At 59.7% G+C, this 20,832-nt stretch overlaps 6 protein-coding genes across 6 annotated transcripts; 3 read left to right on the top strand and 3 right to left on the bottom strand.

Moving 5' to 3' along the window:
• Positions 1-72: 72 nt before the first annotated feature.
• On the bottom strand, positions 73-4,484 carry BJ171DRAFT_582957 (uncharacterized protein; the record flags this gene model as incomplete). Its single annotated transcript, XM_053114224.1, has 7 exons — positions 73-917; positions 1,103-1,971; positions 2,054-2,154; positions 2,373-2,480; positions 2,627-2,726; positions 2,994-3,130; positions 3,678-4,484. The coding sequence occupies 7 exons, from the start codon at positions 4,482-4,484 to the stop codon at positions 73-75; spliced, it is 2,967 nt and encodes a 988-aa protein (XP_052965538.1).
• A 786-nt stretch (positions 4,485-5,270) lies between these two features.
• BJ171DRAFT_144262 (uncharacterized protein) lies at positions 5,271-6,125 on the top strand. The gene has a single exon (XM_053105726.1). It carries the CDS (start codon positions 5,466-5,468, stop codon positions 5,955-5,957), a length of 492 nt encoding a protein of 163 aa, XP_052965537.1. The 5' UTR covers positions 5,271-5,465; the 3' UTR covers positions 5,958-6,125.
• A 2,733-nt stretch (positions 6,126-8,858) lies between these two features.
• BJ171DRAFT_475812 (uncharacterized protein) lies at positions 8,859-12,097 on the bottom strand (the record flags this gene model as incomplete). Its single annotated transcript, XM_053108800.1, has 4 exons — positions 8,859-9,223; positions 9,381-9,730; positions 9,925-10,669; positions 10,876-12,097. 4 exons carry the CDS (start codon positions 12,095-12,097, stop codon positions 8,859-8,861), a joined length of 2,682 nt encoding a protein of 893 aa, XP_052965536.1.
• Positions 12,098-14,906: 2,809 nt separating this feature from the next.
• On the top strand, positions 14,907-15,937 carry BJ171DRAFT_144211 (uncharacterized protein). The gene has a single exon (XM_053105724.1). The coding sequence runs from the start codon at positions 15,052-15,054 to the stop codon at positions 15,754-15,756; it is 705 nt and encodes a 234-aa protein (XP_052965535.1). The 5' UTR covers positions 14,907-15,051; the 3' UTR covers positions 15,757-15,937.
• Positions 15,896-17,052, bottom strand: BJ171DRAFT_509693 (uncharacterized protein). The gene is made up of 5 exons (XM_053111418.1): positions 16,897-17,052; positions 16,696-16,805; positions 16,465-16,499; positions 16,160-16,344; positions 15,896-16,058 (listed from the first exon to the last, which is right to left on the bottom strand). The coding sequence occupies exons 1-4, from the start codon at positions 16,897-16,899 to the stop codon at positions 16,274-16,276; spliced, it is 219 nt and encodes a 72-aa protein (XP_052965534.1). The 5' UTR covers positions 16,900-17,052; the 3' UTR covers positions 15,896-16,058; positions 16,160-16,273.
• A 711-nt stretch (positions 17,053-17,763) lies between these two features.
• Positions 17,764-20,581, top strand: BJ171DRAFT_144189 (uncharacterized protein). The gene is made up of 2 exons (XM_053105723.1): positions 17,764-17,845; positions 18,273-20,581. The coding sequence occupies exons 1-2, from the start codon at positions 17,830-17,832 to the stop codon at positions 20,531-20,533; spliced, it is 2,277 nt and encodes a 758-aa protein (XP_052965533.1). The 5' UTR covers positions 17,764-17,829; the 3' UTR covers positions 20,534-20,581.
• The last annotated feature ends 251 nt before the right edge of the window (positions 20,582-20,832 follow it).

Here is a 20,832-nt window from a genome sequence, read left to right as displayed (position 1 = left end):
GACGAGCTTGGGAGGTTGAATCGGAGGAGGAGGAGGAGGAGGAGGAGGAGAAGGAGAGGAGGGTGAGGACGCCTATCGCGTTCCAGAGGCGCCAAAGTAGATCCGAGTCCACCGCGACTTGATCCACTGCTGCTGGGCGTAGAGCACAAGCTTCTGCAGCTCGGGCATGGACATGTGCGCAGCGAGCGGTGGGAAGGAAAAGTTGGAGACCGATGGTGACCGCGATGGGCGTGTCGAAGCCGCATTGGGTGCTAGACTGGGACCATAGGACGATGAGCGTGACTGGGCAGGGCCGGAGGCAGGAGCAGGATCGACATCCATCGAGTCAGACTCGACCGAAGGTGGCGGTCGGGGATGCCGCTGGTGGGAAGGAGTATCGAGTGCCATGGGGGACATGGTCTCGCCGCGCCGAGAAACCTGATCGCTAATATCGGCGACCGAGGCACGGCGCCGTTCCTGTCGGTGCATTTCGATCATCCGGCTGGAGAGCGTCCTGAGGTAGGTGTGGTAGTCCTGGTAGGTGATCGGGTCGTAGACTTCGTAGTGAATCTCCTCAAAGAGCTTGAGTGGCAGCATCATGTAGTCTCGTTCGTTGAAGTTGAACAGCAGCTCGCTGGTGACGGGCGCAACGAGCAGGTAGAGATGGGCTCGGTTGGTGAGATCCACAGGCCGATCAGCGTTGGCAAGCTGCCGCAGATGCAGGTCAAGTCCCGTTGAATACGACAGCGCCTCGATGGCCCGAAGGAAGCCGGTCTGGAAGGCAGTCGTGGGATAGTATGGGCCGCCGAGGTCTGCGGGATCAAGGATGCTGGCACCACGACTGGTCAGGAACGAAAAGTCGGCCGAAGTTACTTCGACGTCGTCAGGCAGCTTCATCACCGGGACCATGTTCTGGTAGTGTCGCTGCACCATCACATCTGCGGGAAGTAACGATATTCACATTTAGATATCAGTGTGTGTGTGTGTGTGTAGAAATTGCAGGTCCGCCACGCGAATGCTTTCAGGGCAAGGGCAATCGCAGACACGAGCGACGAAGGCTCAGGATGGAGCAGGATCGGAGAGCAAGTCCAACGAGAGCAAGGTCAACGAGAGCACGGCCCACGTGCGTCTGAGAAGAAGAAAAACCCAGAGTCTTGGTAATACTTGCATGTGTTTCCTTCAATTTGGTGCGTGTACATGGCCCCGACGTAGGTACCGGGCCGCAGGACAGCCATGGATCGTTGGTACATTTTCCAGTACGAGCTCCAGACGGCTGATGTCGAGCAGCGCGAGTGCCTGGGGGTGCTCGCGGAATGATCGATGGCGGATTCCCTGGGCATGTCGATGCTCTGCGGGCGGGCAAACTGCATAAAGGCCGTGTTCATGGCCATGACGGACTTGTGATAGAGATTCGACGAGAGCTTGTGGGGCGAGCACCACTCTAGTCCGGCAGTCTTCATCTTCTTTGCCATGGGGCTGTTTTTCCTAGCACTCTTGTCGCCCGATATCCTGTAAAAGACCAAGCTCAGGACCATCGTGGCAGCAGATTCGCCAGAGGAGTCGAGGGGAATGGCAACTGGCGAGTTCAGGGTGACGCCGAAGGACTTGAGATCCAGATGCTGGAGAAGTGACAAGGCAGCCTTCAGGAAGCCCTTGCGAATCGAGGTCGTCTCCATGTTGGGCCCCGTCACGTTCTTGATCCGCTGATAGAGTGCATCGGACTCGAAGGCAAGCGACGGCTCGGAGCCATCGTCAGCGGGATAGCTGGGCGCACCGTGGCTGGAGAGCGGCTCCCAGTCGAGCGTCGTGGTCTTCATCCACAAGAACGTATCCGTGTCCGAGGTGAACTTATGAACCTCCTTGGCGCCCAGATGGCAAATCTCGATCGAGGGGAGCAGGCCCTTCTTGGTCATGACGATCTGCTTGTTTTCGTTGAAGATCAGCACCGACAGATAGAGACTGCCGGGTGCCAGGACGGTTGCAATCTTGCCACTGGTTGGGTGATCAACAAGCACCAGGAGGGTAAGCCAGGGCGAGAACATGCGCGGATACATCGACAGAACTCAAAACTTACGGATCAATCGGTTGCAGGTTGGGGTTTTTGAGGCGTTCTCGCTCCAGGGAGATGCGGCTCTCCAGCTCACGACCGGTGGCAATCTGGATGTGCAGGATCGACTGCAATGGCAAGGTGCGGTGGTGGGTCAGTGAGGGAGTTCGAGGAAGCCCAAGTGATGCAGAGTAGCATGGGAGTTGGTATGCCGCGCACGAATGGATATGGACAACGATGGCAAAAGAGGAGCAGAGCAGGTTTCGATGCGGGAGAGAGATGCCATGCTCGCCGGCAGGGCTGTCGTGTCACTTCACAGCAAGCGTCGCCGCGCAATCAAACTTACATTCTGCTTGAGTTCGTAGACGCCAAGCGGCAAGTCGTCGTACAAAATCGACTTCTTTTCGTCGCTATAGACGACAAAGTACCCGGACATACTGTAGAGCGATTTGACCTGGATGCATACAGAGTGCGACAAGCACGGGGAGGCAGCAGAGTTGACATGCACGGTCAGACAACAGCCCGTAGAAACCGGATCCGGTGTGGATCTGCCGTCTGTGGATCAGCAGCAGTCTGTTTGTACATCAGGATCAAACGTACCCGATCTACGACGGACTTGACGCTCTGAATGAGCGATACAGTCATGTCTGTGACGATTGTTGAGCCATCGCCACTCTGGATGTGTAGCTGCAGCTTCAGGCTGGACGTCGATGCGAGAGATTCATAGCGGCACGGAATAAAAGTATGCGACCATCACAGAGCACCGAATGAAATAGCCATAAGTGGGCGAGGATGAGTGTTACTAGTCATTCGTGGGCAGCTGCACGAGTGTCGCATGGTCTGGCCCATCCAGGCAGCAACAGATTGACTGAGGGTTGGGTGTCATGATGGGGGGGGGGAGAATCGGAAGGGTAGTGTGCACAGAGAGAAGGGAGCGACGCGATGGGGAGGGCCTGAATGGGTTTACCTGTTGGGCTCTTGCAGCAGGAAGCGCGGCTGATCCTCGTCGTCGTTGACGATGCTGGATATGGAGACCGAGGCACCCGAGGAGCCAGTCGAGGTCGTTCCAAACGAGCTTGCCGTCGAGATGGTCGTCAAGCCGTCCTGGCAGACACAAAAATGCAAATCAGGTACTGTCAGTGATTGGTGCCCGGCGCGGGATGGCGGGTCTCCGGCGGGGGGGGGCCGGGGCTGGGGTCAATGCGACAATAGTGCTGACAGGGCAAGCGGATCCCCGCGCGATTGGCGCCCAAGCGACATCGCTGGTCTCAGGCAGGATCGACCGGGGCCGACACGTTGCCCTCAGCAGCAAGATCGCACCCCCAGCGTCGAGATTGCATCAACGGTGGCTGCAATATCCCTCTCGATGCAGCCGGTCGGCCACGAAGCGTATGCCTTCACTGCAAGCGCTGTCGTTCCCACTACCGTTGTGCTTCCAGACCGCAATGTGCCCCCGCCGCTTCACCACAGCACAAATTTAGGTTTCGCTCCCATGACGACGTCAGCAGATCCAGCTGCGTCACGCGGCCTGACCGCGGGGCTGCTGAGGCAATGCGCGGTGACGGTCGGGCCGACGGACTGCACAGCGCGGCCAGAGCAGCACGGCAATGCCAAGAGAAAAAGCTCCGGGGCAAGGGCCGGGGATACTTACGGGGTATTCCATCCACTCGTCACACGGCGCAGTGTTGTCGGTGTTGATGCGGTCGCGGCCACCACGGCCATATGCAATCGTGTGTGGTGCAGACTCGGTAGCTTTCCAGCGCCGGCTGTTCAAGTCGCTTGGATCGAGGGGATGCGGCTGCGACTGGGATTGGGACTGGGACTGAGACTGGGGCTGGGACTGTGAGTACGGGTGCGGGTATGGGAGGCCGGGGGACTGATGCTGTGGGCTCTGGGGGCCGGAGATGAACTTTGGCGGGGCGGTCCGGACAACTCCACGAGGTGCTTCCTGGACGGGCCGCCGGAGGTTGGGCCGCATATCGTCGCGAGAGGATGGCTGTGAAGGCATTCCGGGAGGATAGTGCGAGCCCACCGGGAGATAGGCGCCTTGGTCCGAGGACGATGACGAGTCGTAATGGGCGCGGGCGGCTTGGGGATCGTTGTACTCCCGCGAGAAGGACGCCGGTGGGTACTGGCTGTCGGTCGAGTACGTCGATCTCGAGTCCCAGGACAGGCTCGAGGGTGACCGGACAATGTCGCGGTCGTATTGCAGAGCGGGATGAGGCGGAGCGGGATGGTGCCAAGAGCCGTAGCCCTTGGCGCCACTGTCGAGCTTATGAGATTCATAGTAGTTTTGGGAAGGATAGGATTCTTCCGGTTGGCGTTGGGGCGCCTGGTTGGGGTATCCACGGCCAGTTTGGGCCGATCTTGGATCGTGGAGGGCCGGCAGAGGCCCCCGTTGGAGGGTGTCGCGCGAATGAGCGTTTGTCGAAGACTGGAAGACCACGCGGCGAGCCATGGCGAGTTGTGTGTTGGTGACGAACGGGCTGTGGTGAGACGAGTTTTGGAGATGTCGGGCTACAGAGGGAGCACTGTGATCTCAGCAAATGCTGGAGGCTAGGCTTTCGGTCACGCTAGTGAGATGAAGCTTGGGTGCACAGACGACAGGGGAGGACGACGTCGTCTGACGATCGGGTGGATGAGGAGGGGAATAGGAGGGAAGAAATAGACCGACACGGCGATGGTGAGGCCACGGGGGAGAGAAACCCAGGGATTCGAAACAGCGGATTAGTCGATCAGTCAGCAGCGAGGCAGGTGTCATATGAAGGCCATCGACGTCCGCCGGAATGATCCCATAAGCGACCGATCAGGATCCCAATATGCAGCCCAAGTGGCATCAGCGGGCGGGGGTATGGCAGGCCGAGGTGATCCAGCAGGTGCAGCCCGAGTCGACGCAGTCGATAGTCCTATCCGGCCACGACGTCACCACCGCAGCCGAGCACCGGAACGAGAGGAGCCACATTCGCTGACATCGGCGGGCAGAGGTGCGGAGGATCCCAAGTCGTGAGGCGGAAGCGGTGGGGACCATTCTGCCTATCGAGACAAGTCGAGGCCCTGCGCTCTCCGCGCCGGGCCTCCCCGCATTTGCGCGCGGGATCGTGCGGCCCGTTGCTCGTCATGGATTGTCACTGCCTTGCCGACATCCGCAAGGAAGAGATAGAATCCCACGGGGCGAGGCCGGGGGGGGGTTGTACAGACAAATGCACCAGCCGCCCTTGAGGTGATGCCCTGCTGAATGTGGCCTGTCGATGTGCCGCACTTGTCGGCGTCCAGATCGAAATCCATGCTCGCCGCCAACGCGACCGCCATCGATCGTTGCTGAGTAGCACTTGAGGGACGATCGATCCACGCACCGACTGCCGAGACTATCGCCCTTGGTTGTCTAAGCCTCTGCGGTACCTTGAGCAATCGACGAGACCCATCCAACACTGAAGCCCCAATGCGTTCAGCTCCTCGGTGGTCGCATTGGTATCTGCCAGAGCCGAGCTCTCGACATCGATCCGACAGAGCGCTGCCTCTTTGTTTGCCTCGATCGGTCCGGCTCCGTTTGGCTGCAGCGGTGACTCCGTCGGTGTCCGTTCTTCTTTCCTCGTCGACTCTTTCCGGCGATGAGGGATTACGGCGATCCGCTCGCCCGCCTCCAAACGCTCCGCAGCTCGGCCAACGAGCCAACGAGCCAACCAAGAGTATGCGATCGCCAGAAGACAACACTGGCCTCGCAGAACGAGAGGAAGGAGCATGGCTCTCACCTGGTTCTTCTTCGGATGTGCTTGAGAACGAGAGCGAGAGAGCAAGTCTTGAGACGGGCGGAATGTGGATGCCAGTCGGAAGGACGAAGCGGAAGGGGGGGGAGTTGGGCTACTCTTTTGTTTTTTTGGCGGGCGTTATTGAGGTCGATGGGTCGAGTCGGAACAGCGCATACAATAAATGAGGTCGGATCGAGGTTGGAGAACAGATCCAGGGGCGGGAGTGACTGCTTTCTGGATTCGTTCAGTTGTTTAGTTGTTCAGAAAAGAACACTGTCTGGGGGAGGAGAGGGCAGACGTGCAGGACAGCGTCAGGATGCGATCGAAGCAAGCTCCAGGTTTGTCGACGAGGGGTCAGGCGGATGCTCTGGTGGCAGCGCCACGAGGCTCAGTCGGCAGGTTTGATCAAGCGAAAGAAGGGTAAAAGTCAGGGCTGCAGAGATATCGAAGAGGCGCTGTGGGTCTGAGGAAATAAAGAGGTGCGGGGCGGATCGGACCGGAGAGTTGACGTCGACAACGAATGTGGTTGGGGATCAAGACAAGTCCGGCAGGCGGAGTTGGGGTCGAGCGATGCGTGTCCAGAAGTCGAGCGGGAAGTGACAGCGATGGATGCGGGTGGAGACAACGATGGGATCGACGGGTGGAGGATGTAGAGGATGTAGAGGATGTAGAGGATGTGGAGGATGTGGAGGATGTGGAGGATGGGAAAGCAAGCCGATAGACACAGCGCGGGGGCCGAACAGCACCGAGCAACAGCAGATGGAATGGGTCTGTTCGGAACGAAGGGATGCGACTCGAAGCCGATGCAGCGGTGGTGCCGAGATGGAACAAGTGGGTACCGTTGGTGATTCGAGGGATGGGCCGAGGCAGTTTCCAGCCGACGCAAGAGCGGGAGGTCTGCCGGCGAGAGCGGGGAGAGGCAGAAGCAAACCAAGGGAAGGTGGATGCAGATGGTGCAGATGGTGCAGAGAAAGACAGGATGATGCAGCCAAAGGCAGACGAGGGCAGAGAATCGCAAGTCCGGGGAGTCGGCAAGGCGGGGGTGTGGGCATCGAGGGCGGGGAGTGACGGAATCCAGCTTGTGGAGTTGTGCAGCGCCTCCACAGAAGCTGCAGTTCCCGCCAACAGCATCGAATGGCCAGCAAACGGCCAGTAAACAGCAGGCAGACAGTCAGAGTGCGGCATTCAAACTGCCAGCGCGCTGTCGACGCCCACAGCCCAAAAGCCAGGCACCAAACACAGAGCCGTCGCCACCGGCGGTTGCTGCTGACGGTGCGGCGATGGTGTTGTGTGGGATGGGCGGACCGGGGCGCGCCGGCCTTGTCGGCTGCGCTGCTCGGCTGGGTAGGCCACGCGGTGCCACGGCCACTGTGTCTGTGCAGATCTTGGCGGCCTGTGCTGGCGCCGCCACTGTGCCTGTGAGCCGCTGCTGCTCTGTGTCCCTGCCTTGCTGCTCCACGCATTGTTTGTGCTGACACAGCTCGGCTGCGCTATCCCCACTGCTGTCGCTGTGTTCCCTAGCTGGACACGCGCCGATCCGCAGCGCGTCATCCTTTGTTCATTTCTAAGCGCATTTCGCTGCTTCCCCGTCCAGCCTCTTGTCTCATGACTGGGGGGGTTCTGTGCACACACACACAGTGATATTTGCTCAGTCGTGCTGCACAGTTGTCTGTATGGCCTGTTCTCTCGCTCTGGCTCTCGCCCCCCTTCTCGCTGCGCTCTCGCTGGTCCATTGTCCAGACAATCGTGGCCGTTGACGAGCAAGCCACCCACCGGGACGCGCGCACGCCGGTCCGATCGGGAGATCTCTGTCGGCCCCTTCGATGACACCAGCCCTCTTCGGCCACCCCTCGGCGTCTTGCTCGCCATGCTCGCTTTTGCACACCCATCCGTCCTTCTGGGGGGCATGACGAGAGAACCGCCCACCCACTCGCCGTTCTGCTGAACAGATCGGTCACACGACAATTAACCCACCACAATGCACACACACACACACACGCAGAAACTCTATTTGATTTCTGCTGACTGGCCGGGTTCTGGATCTGCTCTGTCTGATCGGTCTGGCAACAGCAAATTTTGCACATGGCGCCGCAGCGGGATCACCGCTCTCCCGTCCCCATGGCATGTCGCTTGCTGGCTCTCTGCATTCCCGGATGCCTCCGAAGCGACATGCCACCTCCACAACCGCGCAAAGAGGCCGCCTCTCATCAGCGCCGTCCACCCCCGTTGCCCACCCCGCTGCCCGCCTGGCAAAATATGGCAATGCGGGGTTGCGTCTGTGTCCGGGGCTGCGCGTTTGTTCGCGAACGGGCTCTCTGTGTGCTGCTGGGTTTGGTGGCAGTCTGAAGGCGAGGCGGATGAGAAACTTGAAAGTCGACAGATGTCCTTCCTGACATCTGCTTCACGAAAGGAAAAAAAAAAAGGCGACAAGCATCATAGTCCGTGACGGAGAGAGACATTTGTATTTGCTTTGCGCTGTTGCTTGGTTTGTTTTGCTTTGGGTTTTTGCACATTTGGGTGGCGGGGGATACTTCAGAAATACAGAATTTGAATGGAATAACAAAAGGACAGGAATGTGATGGGAGACCGGTCGCATTTGCGACGAAAGGACCAAAAGTTGGAATGCAGGACACAGAAAGCTCAGAAGAAACGTTTGGAAGCATTGCTCGACTTGCTGGCTCTTGTCTTGCCCAACAGCCAGGAGGAGCAGGACGAAAGGGCACAGCAGTTTGATACAATAAATAGCATGATCGGACTGGGGGGGGGAATCGGCTCCGGACATTGCGGAGAAGGTGCAAAGGATTTGCAAAGTGCAAAGATACTGAGTATAACAAAAACAGAAGAAGAAAAAATAGAACATATCCAAAGAGAACCGCTTCTGGGGTGGAAAGAGGGTTCGGCATTGACTATCAACGGTTGCTCGTTCGTTTTCACTCGGTCGAGCTGAAAGGCCATTCAGGGATTTGAGAGCAGGCTTCGCTCAGGGCACAGATGAACGCACTTACAGAGGTTCAAAGAGCCGCACGACCAAGGGCGCTTATGAGGTGGGAGAGTTGCCGCTGCCGCATCAAAGTTTCCTCGGGAACTCAGTTCTCAGACTTTTCCATCGCCATCTTTTGGAACTGGTTGTTTATGGCGGCGTCGTCGCGGTCGCGAACAAGTCCCATCGGCGGAGCTCCGGCATCAACGAATCCAATCGGTTGCATCGATTGAATGGACTGGATCGATTGCATAGACTGCAGCGACTGCATTGGCGTCATCGACCCGACGGGCCCTTTTAAGCCCCCGCCATTGGAAACACGGCCGACTTGTGCTGGCGTCGAAGGTGCCGTTAGTGGCGCTTGGCGAATGAGATTGCCGAGTGCCTCATCGTTCCCCTGATACATTTTTGGGCCTGCCGAAGCATCGAAGGGGTAGCTATGGCAGTCGGCGACAAGGGCGGCGTTGTGTCCTGTTCAAACGGCCAAATCGGTTAGCTATCGGTGCGGGGGGGGTGGGCATGAAGACATCCTAAACTATCGACCACACTCCCTCACGACGTCACATGCGAACTGCGGCTTTCTTCCTTGCGAATGTCGCCGCTCCCAAAGATACATCGAGCATCTTACCCATCAAAAGCATCGTCTCGGGCTCGCTCACCAGCCCGTTGCCGCCGATCGCTCGCATCGTGGCCGGCATCTGCGTGTGGATCGTTGGGTGGCCAGTGAACATCATCGTGGGCTGGGAGGTTTGGCCGTTCACCTGGGTGCGGATCAGCTGTGTCGGCGTCTGCGCAAGTTGGTACATGCTCATCCCGGCACCTGGATGGCCGTTCAGCGAAGCACCGAGAGCCGAGTTGGCGCGGTATCCCAGGTCATTCGAGGAGGCCAACACTGTGCTGTCAAGCCCAAGGCTCGTCGACAGCATGCTTGGAGGGATGCCAAAGTCAGTATCGATCTTGTTTGCGACAGGGTTGGACCTACGGGAAAGGTGAAGCAGGGATAAGGGGACACGATAGTCTTGGTTAGGTTTGGAGCAACCTTGGGGCGCCTTTGTAGCGACGATCCGCACTCAGGCCAGCAACTATGCACGGTAATACTTTGGATTGCGCATGCAGCGCGCGAGAGCATTTGGCAACTCATTTGGCCATAACCACGACCAGCGGCTGCTTACCAGGTATTGTAGCCCGGAATGAAGCCGATCTCGCCAAAGACTCGGCAGAATCTCGAAACGTTTTGGCCAAGATAGAAGGCAACAAGGGTTTCATGAGGACGATAGGCGACTTTGTGACATTGGTCGCAAATCTCATCGTCGATCGACTCGCCATAGAGGCCATCTTCGGTTGCATCAGTGTGGGTGCGCTTGCGCTTGCCAAGCTCCTGGCCGGCAGCAGCGGTCTGGCATGAGCCAGAGTGTCGCAGTTGATGGCCGTGCTGGGCCGCGCGAGCATATTCAGCCAGAGTGGGATTGGGGACTTTGATGAAGCAGTGTGGGTGGAGCAGAATGGGTGTGAACCAGGCAGCTCCGATCTCGGCTCGGACAATAAAGACGCCCTCGATGTACTCTCTTCGCGACCACCGGGTGAACAGATGGGTTAGAATGTCCTCGATCTTGAGCTCCGAGCTCTCGGGGACGGCGGGCTGGCAGTACGCCTCGACAAGATCCGGAGACGGCTTGATGCAGCTGGGGTAGTACGAGCGGGATGTTCGCGAGCGCAGACTCGTAAAGTTGCCGTACATGCGACCTTCCCAGGGGTTGACGGTCGAGGCAATAATGTCGCTGTGACTATGGATGACCAGACTGAATCCTCCGCTTCCGCTGTCATCTACGACAACGCGGTGGCTCACACGATAGAGGGGATCCATTTCAAATGTGGTCTCGGATACGCCGGTCTCGTGGCTGCAAACGCACGTGCAGTCTGGAGGTACGTCGGGGACAGAGGGAGCCCAAGTTGTGATGCACATGGGATAGTGTGGAGCCAGCATTGCAAACCAAAGGAGAGAGGCGAGTGCCGTCACAGTTAGTCTCCAAAGCACGAACCGTAAAAAACAAAAAACGAGGCAGCTACACATCGAGCCGATGAGAAGGGCCACGGCCGCGACCAGCGAGACACCGAAGCCGTACCTTCGACCGGCAGACCATTTTCGTTCTTGGGGGCGTGGGTCCTTTCCAGCCCGACCTTGTCATACTCGCTCAGGCCAGGCTGAGCCATGCGATCCAGTCCCGAGGAGAATATACTCTGGGTGTACACAGAGCCGTTCTGGAGGGTGACTTTGTTGGCGCTGTTGGGGGTAGCAATGTCCACGGTACCAATCTGATGTGGCGGCGGAAGCGGCATCAAATCGGGGTTGGTATTGAGCTTGGCATCGTGTGGTGGCGAGGGATAGAGCTGGGTGCCCGTGGCAGAGGCCGTCTGGGCGAGCTTGAAGGGCGAGGCCGCATTGACAGCGGAAGCACTTGGCGCTGTTCGGCTGAAGGTACTAAAGCTCTGGGTCCGTTCGGCTGTTCGGCGACTACGAGACGACGCGGTGCTGTTCTTGCGAGCGGCATGGTGGCGGAGAACGGGACCAGAGCCGTCCGATTCGTCGTCGTAGTCATCGTCAAACTCGTCATGAGAGGGCTCGGGCGTGGGCGAGTCTGGCGACAGGGACGGCTTTGTGTGCTTGGAGGGTCGAGACTTGCTGGCCTTGGGCCGCAGATTGTGGTCATCGAGGTACTTTTCGAGGAAGGCTGTGGTGACGTTGTTCTTGGGGGCCTTGCGACAGACATCGAGCCAGACGTCGACGACCTTGTCTGAGGGCACCTTGGACAGAAGCTGGCAATGAGACTGATACATCGGGGGGCGATGGGTTGGCGGTAACTTGGCATCAATGTCGGAATAGACTCGGTAGGAAATGATGTACTCGTAGGTGGTAGATTTTGAGAAGCCCAGGCTATTGCGGGTCCACTCTAGGAACTCGCGCTGGTTCTTCATGCGCTTGTCGCGATAGTAGAGGTTGTAGAGCAGATGGCCGACAGACACAAAGGACGAAGTGTTTTTGGTCTCTCGCTGGATCTGGGCTCGGTACTCCTCCAGGGTCTTTGGGCTCTCAGACGAGCTGCGAGGCGAGGACCCAGCTGTGTCGTGCTTCATGGGGACAGCAGAGCCAGCCGAAGGAGAGCGGCGGACGGTCGACGACAGCGAGGCTGGAGCAGGGGAGCCGCGGGCAGATCCATCGATGGACAAGGCCAGGGCCATGGATGCATCCGACTCGAGCGAGCCGTTCAGGCGGCGCTGTTTGATGGCCATGGCGGCGCTGCCCTGGGTAACGACGCTATTCCGGCGAAGCGGTGTGGGGTTCTCCATATCGATCAACGACGGCTGGAAGACTTGAGCGGCAACCCGTATATCGCAAGGGAGAGAGACGGCGCGGGACAAACACAGGAATAGCGATGGTTATGAGTCAGCGATGGCCGTATTGAAGCGATGGCCGTGTTGAAGCGGATGCAGTGCCGATGGGCAAAGGCTGAACCACCGGCTGGGGATATTTGGGGTCGGGTCTGGGAAAAATGCACAATGCCAACAGCCGCAGATGCCTGTCGGCGCAATCCCATGCCCACCCCAAACAAAGACGAGATTTGCAGTATGGAAGGAAGAAGGGGACAGTTGGATGTGCTGGTACCTGATGAATGGGGGTGGCGAGAGCGAGCAGTTGGCAGATCCAGGTCGCGAGGAGTAGCTGGGGGGGGGGCGAAACTGGCGGAAGGTTCCAGAGCGATTCGGCAGAGTTAGATAAGCAGGGTTTGGATTGCAGGGAGCGAAGCGGGAGCGGGTGTTGGTGATGCGAATGGCGACAATATCAGTGGGCTGCTGGGGCAAAGCCATGGTCGTTCACTCCACTTCCCAAGAGGCAAGGGCTTTGCATGGAATGCCCGAGCCGTTGGAGAGCAGGCAGAACCGATGGGAGACAGATGGGAGACAGTCGGCGATGCAGCGGAGACGACTGTACCTTGAGGGAATCGAGAGCCGGGCGGGGCAGGGAGTGGATGAGGGGGGGAGAGCTTGGGATCTCTGCGGAGAGGCACAGACAGCGAGTCAGACGGTTGCGAGAGACGGCGGAAGGAGAAAGAGTCGATCGGCGGGATCGGGTCGGATGGTGTGAGATACGACGGACTGGTGTGAGATACGATGGGGACGGGATCGAGGGATGTGTGGGATCGAGGGATGGGATGCGATGGGAGGGGAGACGGGCTGGCCAAGGCCAAAGACGGGACAGGACGAAGCGGGCTGGACGAGGCAACCGACCTTCTGGACAGACGACAGCACAAGAAACGGACAGGGCGATGCGTGGGGGTTATAAGATCAACGCCCGATCGGGGGAGAGGTCTGGAGTCCAGGACACGCCCGCGGGCCTGTCCGGCCGAGCACCAGAGGGGGGTACTGAGGCCGCACGGCGCGCTGTCCCTTCCAGCAGCAGCAACAGCGCTGTTGCCCCTGGCGGATTCGCTGCTGTTCGAGTGCCCAAGTCCGGAGAGAGTCGCCCGCTTGCCTGGGTGGCCCACTCACCGTCGCTATTGTTCCAGTTCGCTGTTGTCTGCCTTGGCTCACCCCCCGGCACCGAGAACAGCCGGCGGCGTGTGCAATCGACTGCAATGTGTGCGTGTGTGTGTGTGTGGCCGGGCACATGCCGCGCTGTGCTGTCTGCCCTCGAACCAAGCCCGTCACGTCGCCAGTGTTTGTGTCGCCGCGACTGGACCGCTGGCGCGCGGGACGCAACGCAGGTGGGGGCGCGCTCTGGGCGGCGGACCGCTGGCTCGCAAGACCAATCGGCCGCGGTGCCGGGCGCGTCGGTCGCACACGCGCAGTCGCCGTCGCTGTCAGTGTTGGCCCAGAAGCGGCGCGGCAGCACGCGGCGCGTCCGCGTGAGCGCTGCCGGGACAGTGGCGCGGAGGCCGCACCCCTCAGCCTGTCCGGACACGCGCCCGCCAGCCAGAGGGACCCAGACGCGAGCCGTCCAGCGTCGCGGACCCCTGTGGCGAGCGGAACGTCGGACGGACGACTGCCATCGTCCCCGGATGTTGTCTGGGAGCTGCGGGCCATTGTGGCAGGCGGTGGCAGGTCCGGGGAGCCAGGCCGGACAGAGGTGCGACGCACCGAGGGCAGAGGGCACTTCCCAAACCCCGGCGGGCCTGTTGTCCGGCTGGTGCATGGCGATATGAAAGGGCGCAATCGCCCAGCGCACAGGATATAAAACAGCACGACTTCAAATTGTAATATCGCTTTGAATACATATCTGGAAACGCGATATCCCCGCAAACGCAGTCGCTCTTGGGCCGTTGCGATCCGTCGCCGCCCGGCCTTCCAATTCGGCTCCCGCGCATATCCACTCTTGCGCACCAGTCGCCCTCCGGACCCCACTATCGACCGGGCGCGTCCCCTCCTCTGCGGATGTCGCTGCTCGATCGTCTGTTGCTTGCGCCGGCCGTTGCCTGCGACTCGGCGGGTCGTTGGCCGCTTGGGCTTTGAGCACACTCTCTGTTCAACGGTCACGCCCCCATCCAAACGGACTGCACTCTCCATTCCCGCATCTCGGGCGCACATTTCGCCCGTGCTGGCCCCGCCTGCTGTTCGTCAATGCGGGCTTGTGCGGCCTGTCCTGTTGGTCAGATTCCTCGATGGCCTCCTGGGCTCGTCCGTGACCAGCCGGCATGGGCGGCCGTCGCCAGAATCGGTTCGTTTCGTTTCGGGTCGGGTCGGTCGCTTCCCTTCCTCTCGTCCCCGCCTGTCGGGCCGGTGTCCTCCCGATGGCCGCCCAGATCCGATCCGCCTCGCGCTGCCCAGATACCGGCTCGCTGGCAGGGCTCTTCCAATGCATCATGCGAACACCTGGCTCCTCCTGGGAGAAGCCTCCAGTGATGCGATCCAGCAGAGCCAGTGCTGCCGAAATGCCGCAATGCCACCTCGGGACACTGCATCTGATCGCGATGCCGCCAAGCCGCCGTCTCAAAGCTACTGTCGTCATGGGTGGTGACAGGTCCCATGGGCAGCATCAAGCCAGTGTGATTATGTGTGCTGGCTTGCCAAGATGCTTGAAGCGGTGGAGCACTCGCTCCTTGTGCATCTCCTTTGGCAACACAGCCCACAGACCATGCCAAGACAATCACTGCCGTCGTCGAGTTAATTAGTTTTGATATGCTGGCTGGGACTCGGTCCAAGAGCGACATACAAATGTTTCCGTCTCCCCTTCCTATCGGCCGCCCCAGCAGATCGACGTCCCAATATCGCGCCGATCGTCTGCCCAAAGACCCATCTCCGTCCTCATGAAAGACCCGGCCTTCGTCGACGACAGCCTCGAGTATGTCTTGGTTCGCACCCAAGACGTCCAGCCCCAAAAGGAGGCTCTGCGACAGGTCTCGGAGCTGATCGTCGAAGCCCTTGGCAACGAGTCCTTCTCGACTGCAATGTTCCCAGACCCTCGTCTGCGACCCAGGCTGGTGCCTTGGGTCTTCTATCGCCGCTTGCTACTGAGTCTCCCGGCCTCGTACGTCCTGCTGCGTCGCAAGCCCACGAACCAGCTCATCCTCGAGTCCGGCGACCGCATCTACGGCCATATGGCCGCCTCGTCGCCGGATACCCAGGCCATGTGCAAGCCCTCCCTGTGGACCATGCTCAAGCTCGGCCTCTGGATGTGGCCCTTCCTCTTTAACTGGGTCTCGATCATCCACTTCTTCCGCTGCATGGACGCCTGGGACAGCCAGATCAAGCACCGACTCTCCAACGCCTGGGTGTTCGAGCAGGTTGCAGTTCCCAGCGATCTCCGAGGCCAGGGGCTTGGTTCCAAGATGCTCAGGCTGTGTCTCGATACCATCGTTGACAAGCACACCCGTGTGGTCCTCACCACCCAGCGCGAATCCAACGTCCGCTTTTACAAGCGATTCGGCTTCCAGATCGTCGAGGACGACACTGTCCACTACCCGCAGAACCTGAGCTTCCGAAACTGGGTTATGCAAGCGCATCCCCAGTAGCTTGAGGCTAGTCTTTGTCAGGCCCTGGAGCAGCGGGAGCGAGCACAGCCTCTCTTGGTTCTCCATGAAAGCAGAGCCCCACAGCCGCTTTGAATATTGAAGCTTGAATATATTGCAGTCTGAATATATTGCGTGTCATCTCGGCGCATTCTTGGGGTCTTCTACCGAGGCACGGCGGTGTTGAGAGACGCTCCAAGGCATGGCTCGTTGATTGTCGCAGTGGAAATCGACCACATACCATTGAAGCGACGTCCTGGTCGCTCTGCTCTGGTCACTCTGCTCCGGTCTCTATGCTCCGGTCTCTATGCTCACGCAACAGCGGTTTGTATCGCCAGAGTATCCGTCAATATCGGAGACATCCCTCGTCCTCACCAACAGCATCGCTCTCTTTTGCTTTTCATACCAAGTGCAGATCCCAACTCAGCATCGGCGACTCCTCTCTTGGGCTCGTTGGTTCGTTGAGCTCATGGCCGAAGGGGGGGGGATCCCATTGTATCGATAAAGGGCTTGTCTTTTATTATGAAGGAATGAGGTTCCGCACAGCCATCAGGATGCAGCACAGGCAGACATATGGGCTCAGTCGTTCTCCTGCAAGAGTTGGCAACAAAATCGATGCATATTAGACAACCAGCCACGGGGCAAAGGCACCATTCATCCACAGAATGCACTACAGCATTTCATCCCTCTTCCTCCCAGCCCCTCTCCTACCGATTCGTCCGAGCTTCCAGAACAGACCGAGTATCCTAAAGAAAGAATACATCTTCTTCTTCAGCATTGGCCCATCAACCGAGCATCCCACCAACTCAACAACGGCACTTGTTAACCCGCCGCTCACAACCCAAAACAGACACGCTCCTCCAGAGACACATGCACTGCGGTTACAGCGCCGGCGATGCGAGTGCGAGTAATCTTCATCGAGGACAAGGAGGCCGTTGTTACCCTGTTCGGTTGCGATCCATGATAGACGGGAACTGGGCTTTGATGTAGCTGCATGTGCAGATGAGCAGCAAAATCACCAGCAGGAGGCTTTCAAAGTGGAAGATGGCCGACTGGCCGTTCAGGGAGGCGAGACAACCAAGGAAGTCAGCTCTGGCAGTCGCGAGGAGCTAAAGCAAGGACGGGTGCCGCTGGAGCCGTTACCATTGTGCTGTCGTCAATCGGGATGGAGGGGTATGCGACAGGGCGAGACAGACGGATATGCTCGGGGCTGAGACGCAGGACCGAGGAGGACCAAGGGGCGATCGGCCAGATGGATGGCGGTTGATGGCCGGCAGAGTCGCCCAAGCCAGATCGCCGAGCGACGTGGCGCCCGTGGCCAACCCGGCCGTGCCCAACCATCGTGGCCTCCATCTGGATTCGCATCTTGCCCGGGCTGCACCTCGATCCTGCTCGCATCTTGTCTCTGGACCGGCAGCCCCGATCCTGCTGCCTTCTGCTGCCTTCTGCTGCCTTCTGCTGCGTCTTGCTCTACCGCCATCCTCGGCACCGCCGGCTCCTCTCCTTCTGCCAAGCCCGGCTCTCCTGCTTCCTCGGCCTCGTTGTCCACCATCGGCCTCTCGCCGTGTCTCCTGCTTTCCTTGGGCCCGCACTTCCCCAAGCCCGTCTCATCCACCCACAAGAACTGCGTCATCGCTGCTTCGCCAAGGCTCACTGCAAGTCGTCTTCTCTGCCATCCTGTGTCCTGTCCCGCCGACGGCCTGGGTCTATCTAGCCGCTGCCGTTGTATGAGCATCGCACCGCTTCTTGCGACCGCAGTCTCAATCCAAGGTGGGTTTCAACAGCGGACTGCTCGGCAACCCACGCTGTCTCTGGGCCGGCCAGCCGTCTCCCGTTGCTCCGATTATCGGGCGATTTCTGCCCCTTGTCGCTGGACGCCATCGAGGCATCCTCGCTGTTTTCTCTGCCAGGAGACTTCTCTCGTCACCCATGCCCCACAGAGGCTGCTATCGACGACGCTCGCCCCTGTGACATCGCTGATGTCGATACTTTCAGCTGACCGGCTTCTGACCGCTCTCTTGTCGATGGACCAGCCACCCCGTCTGCCACCAAGACCATCGTCCGTTACTTGTGATAATGGCTTACAACGCTGGTAGGTACACATGTCGGCTCGCTGCCGTCCGAGCTGTGGCTCGAATTACTCTGCTCGGGAAACGGGGGCTGAAACGGCCCGACCCAGTGGCGAACCGAGCTCTGCAGCCTCGCTCTTGCAGGTTTCGGTGTGATGAATCGGTACCCACAGTCGTCCGGCACCGATAGCCATCGCAATCTCGTGCATCGCAAGCCTGAACTCCTCCGAGCCCGGTGCCTCCCCGCCCTCCTGCGGCTGCTGTTCTCTTCGCTTGCCTGTCCTTCCACATGGCCCAGCCACTGATCTCTGTCGGACGGCAACCCTTGGCGATTGGCCCGATCGCCAGACCCGCAAGCCATTCCCATCCCCGTCTCGGCGCCTCACGTCCTAACACTTCCGGCTTTCTCACCCTCGTCACCCGTCCCATCCATCCGTCCACCAACAACAGGACGAGGCGTCTCGTTGCACACCAGCTCGCTTCCGCAGCGTCCCTACAGCGCTATGGATCGAAGCAGCGCTTACCGACCAGCCAACTTCCACCCGATCGATCGTCCGCAGTCCCCCTACAACCATCTCCCTGGCGGCGTGCCCTCCCGCCTCGACTTTGACCAGCGACGTCCCCTTGCCGACTCGACCGACTACTACCGATCCAGCCCAGCGCCAGCCTCTCTTCATCCCTCCATTTACGACCGCGAGCGTCAGATCGAGCGGGAGCTGCAGCTCGAGCGCGAAAAGAACCTGGAGCTGGAACGAATGCGAGACATGGAGCTCCTGCGTATCCGAGAACTCGAGCGCGACAAAGAACGAGAGCGGGATCGTGAGCGTCTTCGCCTCCTCGAGCTGGAGAAAGAGAGGCAGCGCGAGCGCTATGGCCCGGCGGCCTATGGCTCTGACTCGCTTCGTCCGGCTGCACCCTATTCGATCGGTCACGATGCCACCAACGGCGCTTCCTCGTTTGGGTACAAGAAGCCCGATCTGCGATCCTTTGACCGCCGAAGCGACTACGACAAGCCGCGGTACCCTGGTTCGTCTTATGCCGGCAGCGAAACTGGCTACAACTATGCTCGCTCCGAGAGAGACGACGTGCGATCCGAATACTCGAGCTATTCATCGGCCATGCCTGCCGGAATCGGCCGTGACGCTGTCGGCCTCAGCCCCAAGTCGACCTACGGCGACGACGCGCGGTCGGTGAGCAGCCAGTACTCGGAGCGCAGGGTCAGCAAGCCCTCGTATTCTGCTTATGGCTATCCGGATGATGCCGGCCGCTACCGCTCCAACCGCGACTCGCTGCCGCTGGGAGCAACCGCCAACGACTACCGGCCCTCGGGTTCCCTGACCAAGGTGGCAGAGTCCTATCCGGAGACCCCCGACTATGGCCGCCGGCCCGGTGCACCCTACAAGCACGATCCCCGAGCAACCGGAGCTGGCCTGGATTCGTCGCGGCCGCTGTACGATAGCGCGGCTGCTACTGCTGCCCGTCCGCCCATCGGCTCGGCTGTGTCGCAGTTCGAGAAGCAGCTTCACCAGGAGCTGAGTTCCCAGGACTCGCTCTCGCGACCGCCGCTACTCTCCGGTCCGGACCTCAAGCCCGGCCACCAGCCGCGATACCTGAACTTTGCGTCGTCAGGCTCAGGCGCTCCATCAGCCGCGCTTCCCCTCAACGACACCTCCGGATACATGGCCGGCAAACCCAGTATGCAGAGCCTGCCGCCGCGACCCGTGAGCTCGCAGGGTGTGCGCCGTCCCACAACGCCTTCGTCACGCCAGGCCTTGGCCGCCGCCCTGCCTCGAGCCATGACGCCCTCTCTGGGTTACAACCTGCGGCCCCATGCCGCTTCTGGGTCGGTCCTGGCCGAGGCTGGCAGCTTTGCCTCGTTGAACATTGGAGAGACGACCGAGACGAGCGGCAGCGACAAGGCTTCGGTCTCGAGCGCTCAGGCCAAGAAGGATACCCAACCCTCTGCGCAGCTTCACCCGAGTCTGCCCTCGTCTCTCAGTCATCACTCGCGCTTCATCAAAACGTTCTTGGGCTCTACCGAGGAGGTTTCGTCTTCGAACGTTTCAGTAGTGTCAGGCCAGACCCTCAGCGACGCGACGGTGGCAAGCAGAGACGGCTCAGTCTCCCAGCCTGCCCTGTCAGGCTTGCAATCCACCCCGGCGATGACGACCTCGTTCCAAGTCGAGTCCAAGGCTACCCTGCCGCCCACTGCAACCACCCCTAAACCGGACCAGACGCTTTTGCGTTCGACCGAGCAGGGCACCGAGGAGGAACGAGCTGCCGAGACGCCGAAGCTGATGTCGCAAGCGAACGCTGCCACAACCCAGCCCCAATCTGCTTACCACTCTACTGCTGCTTCGGTCACACCTGGTGTCTCGGCTTCTGCCTCTGCCTCTGCTACCACCACTACTGCTGCTGCCCCGGCCAGCACGCCGCTGATCCGAGCCATCGGCCTGCCCTCCTCGTCCCCCACCGAGACCACGAGCCCGCGGCAACATTACGACTATGTTTCGCGCAACCTCAGCAACCTGCTCTCCATCACCGGTGACATCAACGACATTCTCAAGCTGCACGAGAACGACGGCATTCCCGCAAGCGAGTGCGGTCTCCTCAAGAACATGTGTGATGTCCAGCTGGGCACCCTCAACATGCTCGTGCGTGTGACGGAGCAGTACCGCAGGAACGTGGTGCAGGGTCAGCAGGGTCACTGACGCAATCAAGCAACAAATGCCAAGCCTCGGGGTGGTCTTGGAGGCATCGGTGTCCAAGGTCTCTATCCACATCCACCCCGCCCCACTCCTCTACATTCATCCGTTTTGACGACTGGAGCATCCTGCAGATAAACCCCGCCTCCTCCATCCCCTTGCTCCCCATTGCCTCCTCTGTCTTTGCTTCTTGATCCTTCGCGCGAGCCTGTATTTGTCTCGACTCCTTTGAGGTGGCTGCTCGTTGTCACTTGCCTCTTTCTGTCCTCCTTTCTTAGATGAGATAGACCCACAATCGAGCCTGA

This window comes from Polychytrium aggregatum (assembly GCF_025602895.1).
Source record: "Polychytrium aggregatum strain JEL109 chromosome Unknown BJ171scaffold_24, whole genome shotgun sequence".
NCBI classification, from domain to species: Eukaryota; Fungi; Chytridiomycota; class Chytridiomycetes; order Polychytriales; genus Polychytrium; species Polychytrium aggregatum.
The sequence above is the reverse complement of the archived record's forward strand: the minus strand, read 5'-3'. Positions and strand labels throughout refer to the sequence as shown.

Excerpts from the sequence above, each read along its gene's own strand:
- BJ171DRAFT_144211 (XM_053105724.1), top strand. The coding sequence starts at position 15,052 with ATGAAAGACCCGGCCTTCGTCGACGACAGCCTCGAGTATGTCTTGGTT.
- BJ171DRAFT_509693 (XM_053111418.1), bottom strand. Across the intron at positions 16,500-16,695 it reads ATGGATCGCAACCGAACAGG|GATACTCGGTCTGTTCTGGA; the intron begins GTAACAACGGCC and ends TTCTTTCTTTAG. Across the intron at positions 16,345-16,464 it reads CTGGAAGCTCGGACGAATCG|GAGAACGACTGAGCCCATAT; the intron begins GTAGGAGAGGGG and ends CAACTCTTGCAG.
- BJ171DRAFT_144262 (XM_053105726.1), top strand. The coding sequence starts at position 5,466 with ATGCGTTCAGCTCCTCGGTGGTCGCATTGGTATCTGCCAGAGCCGAGC.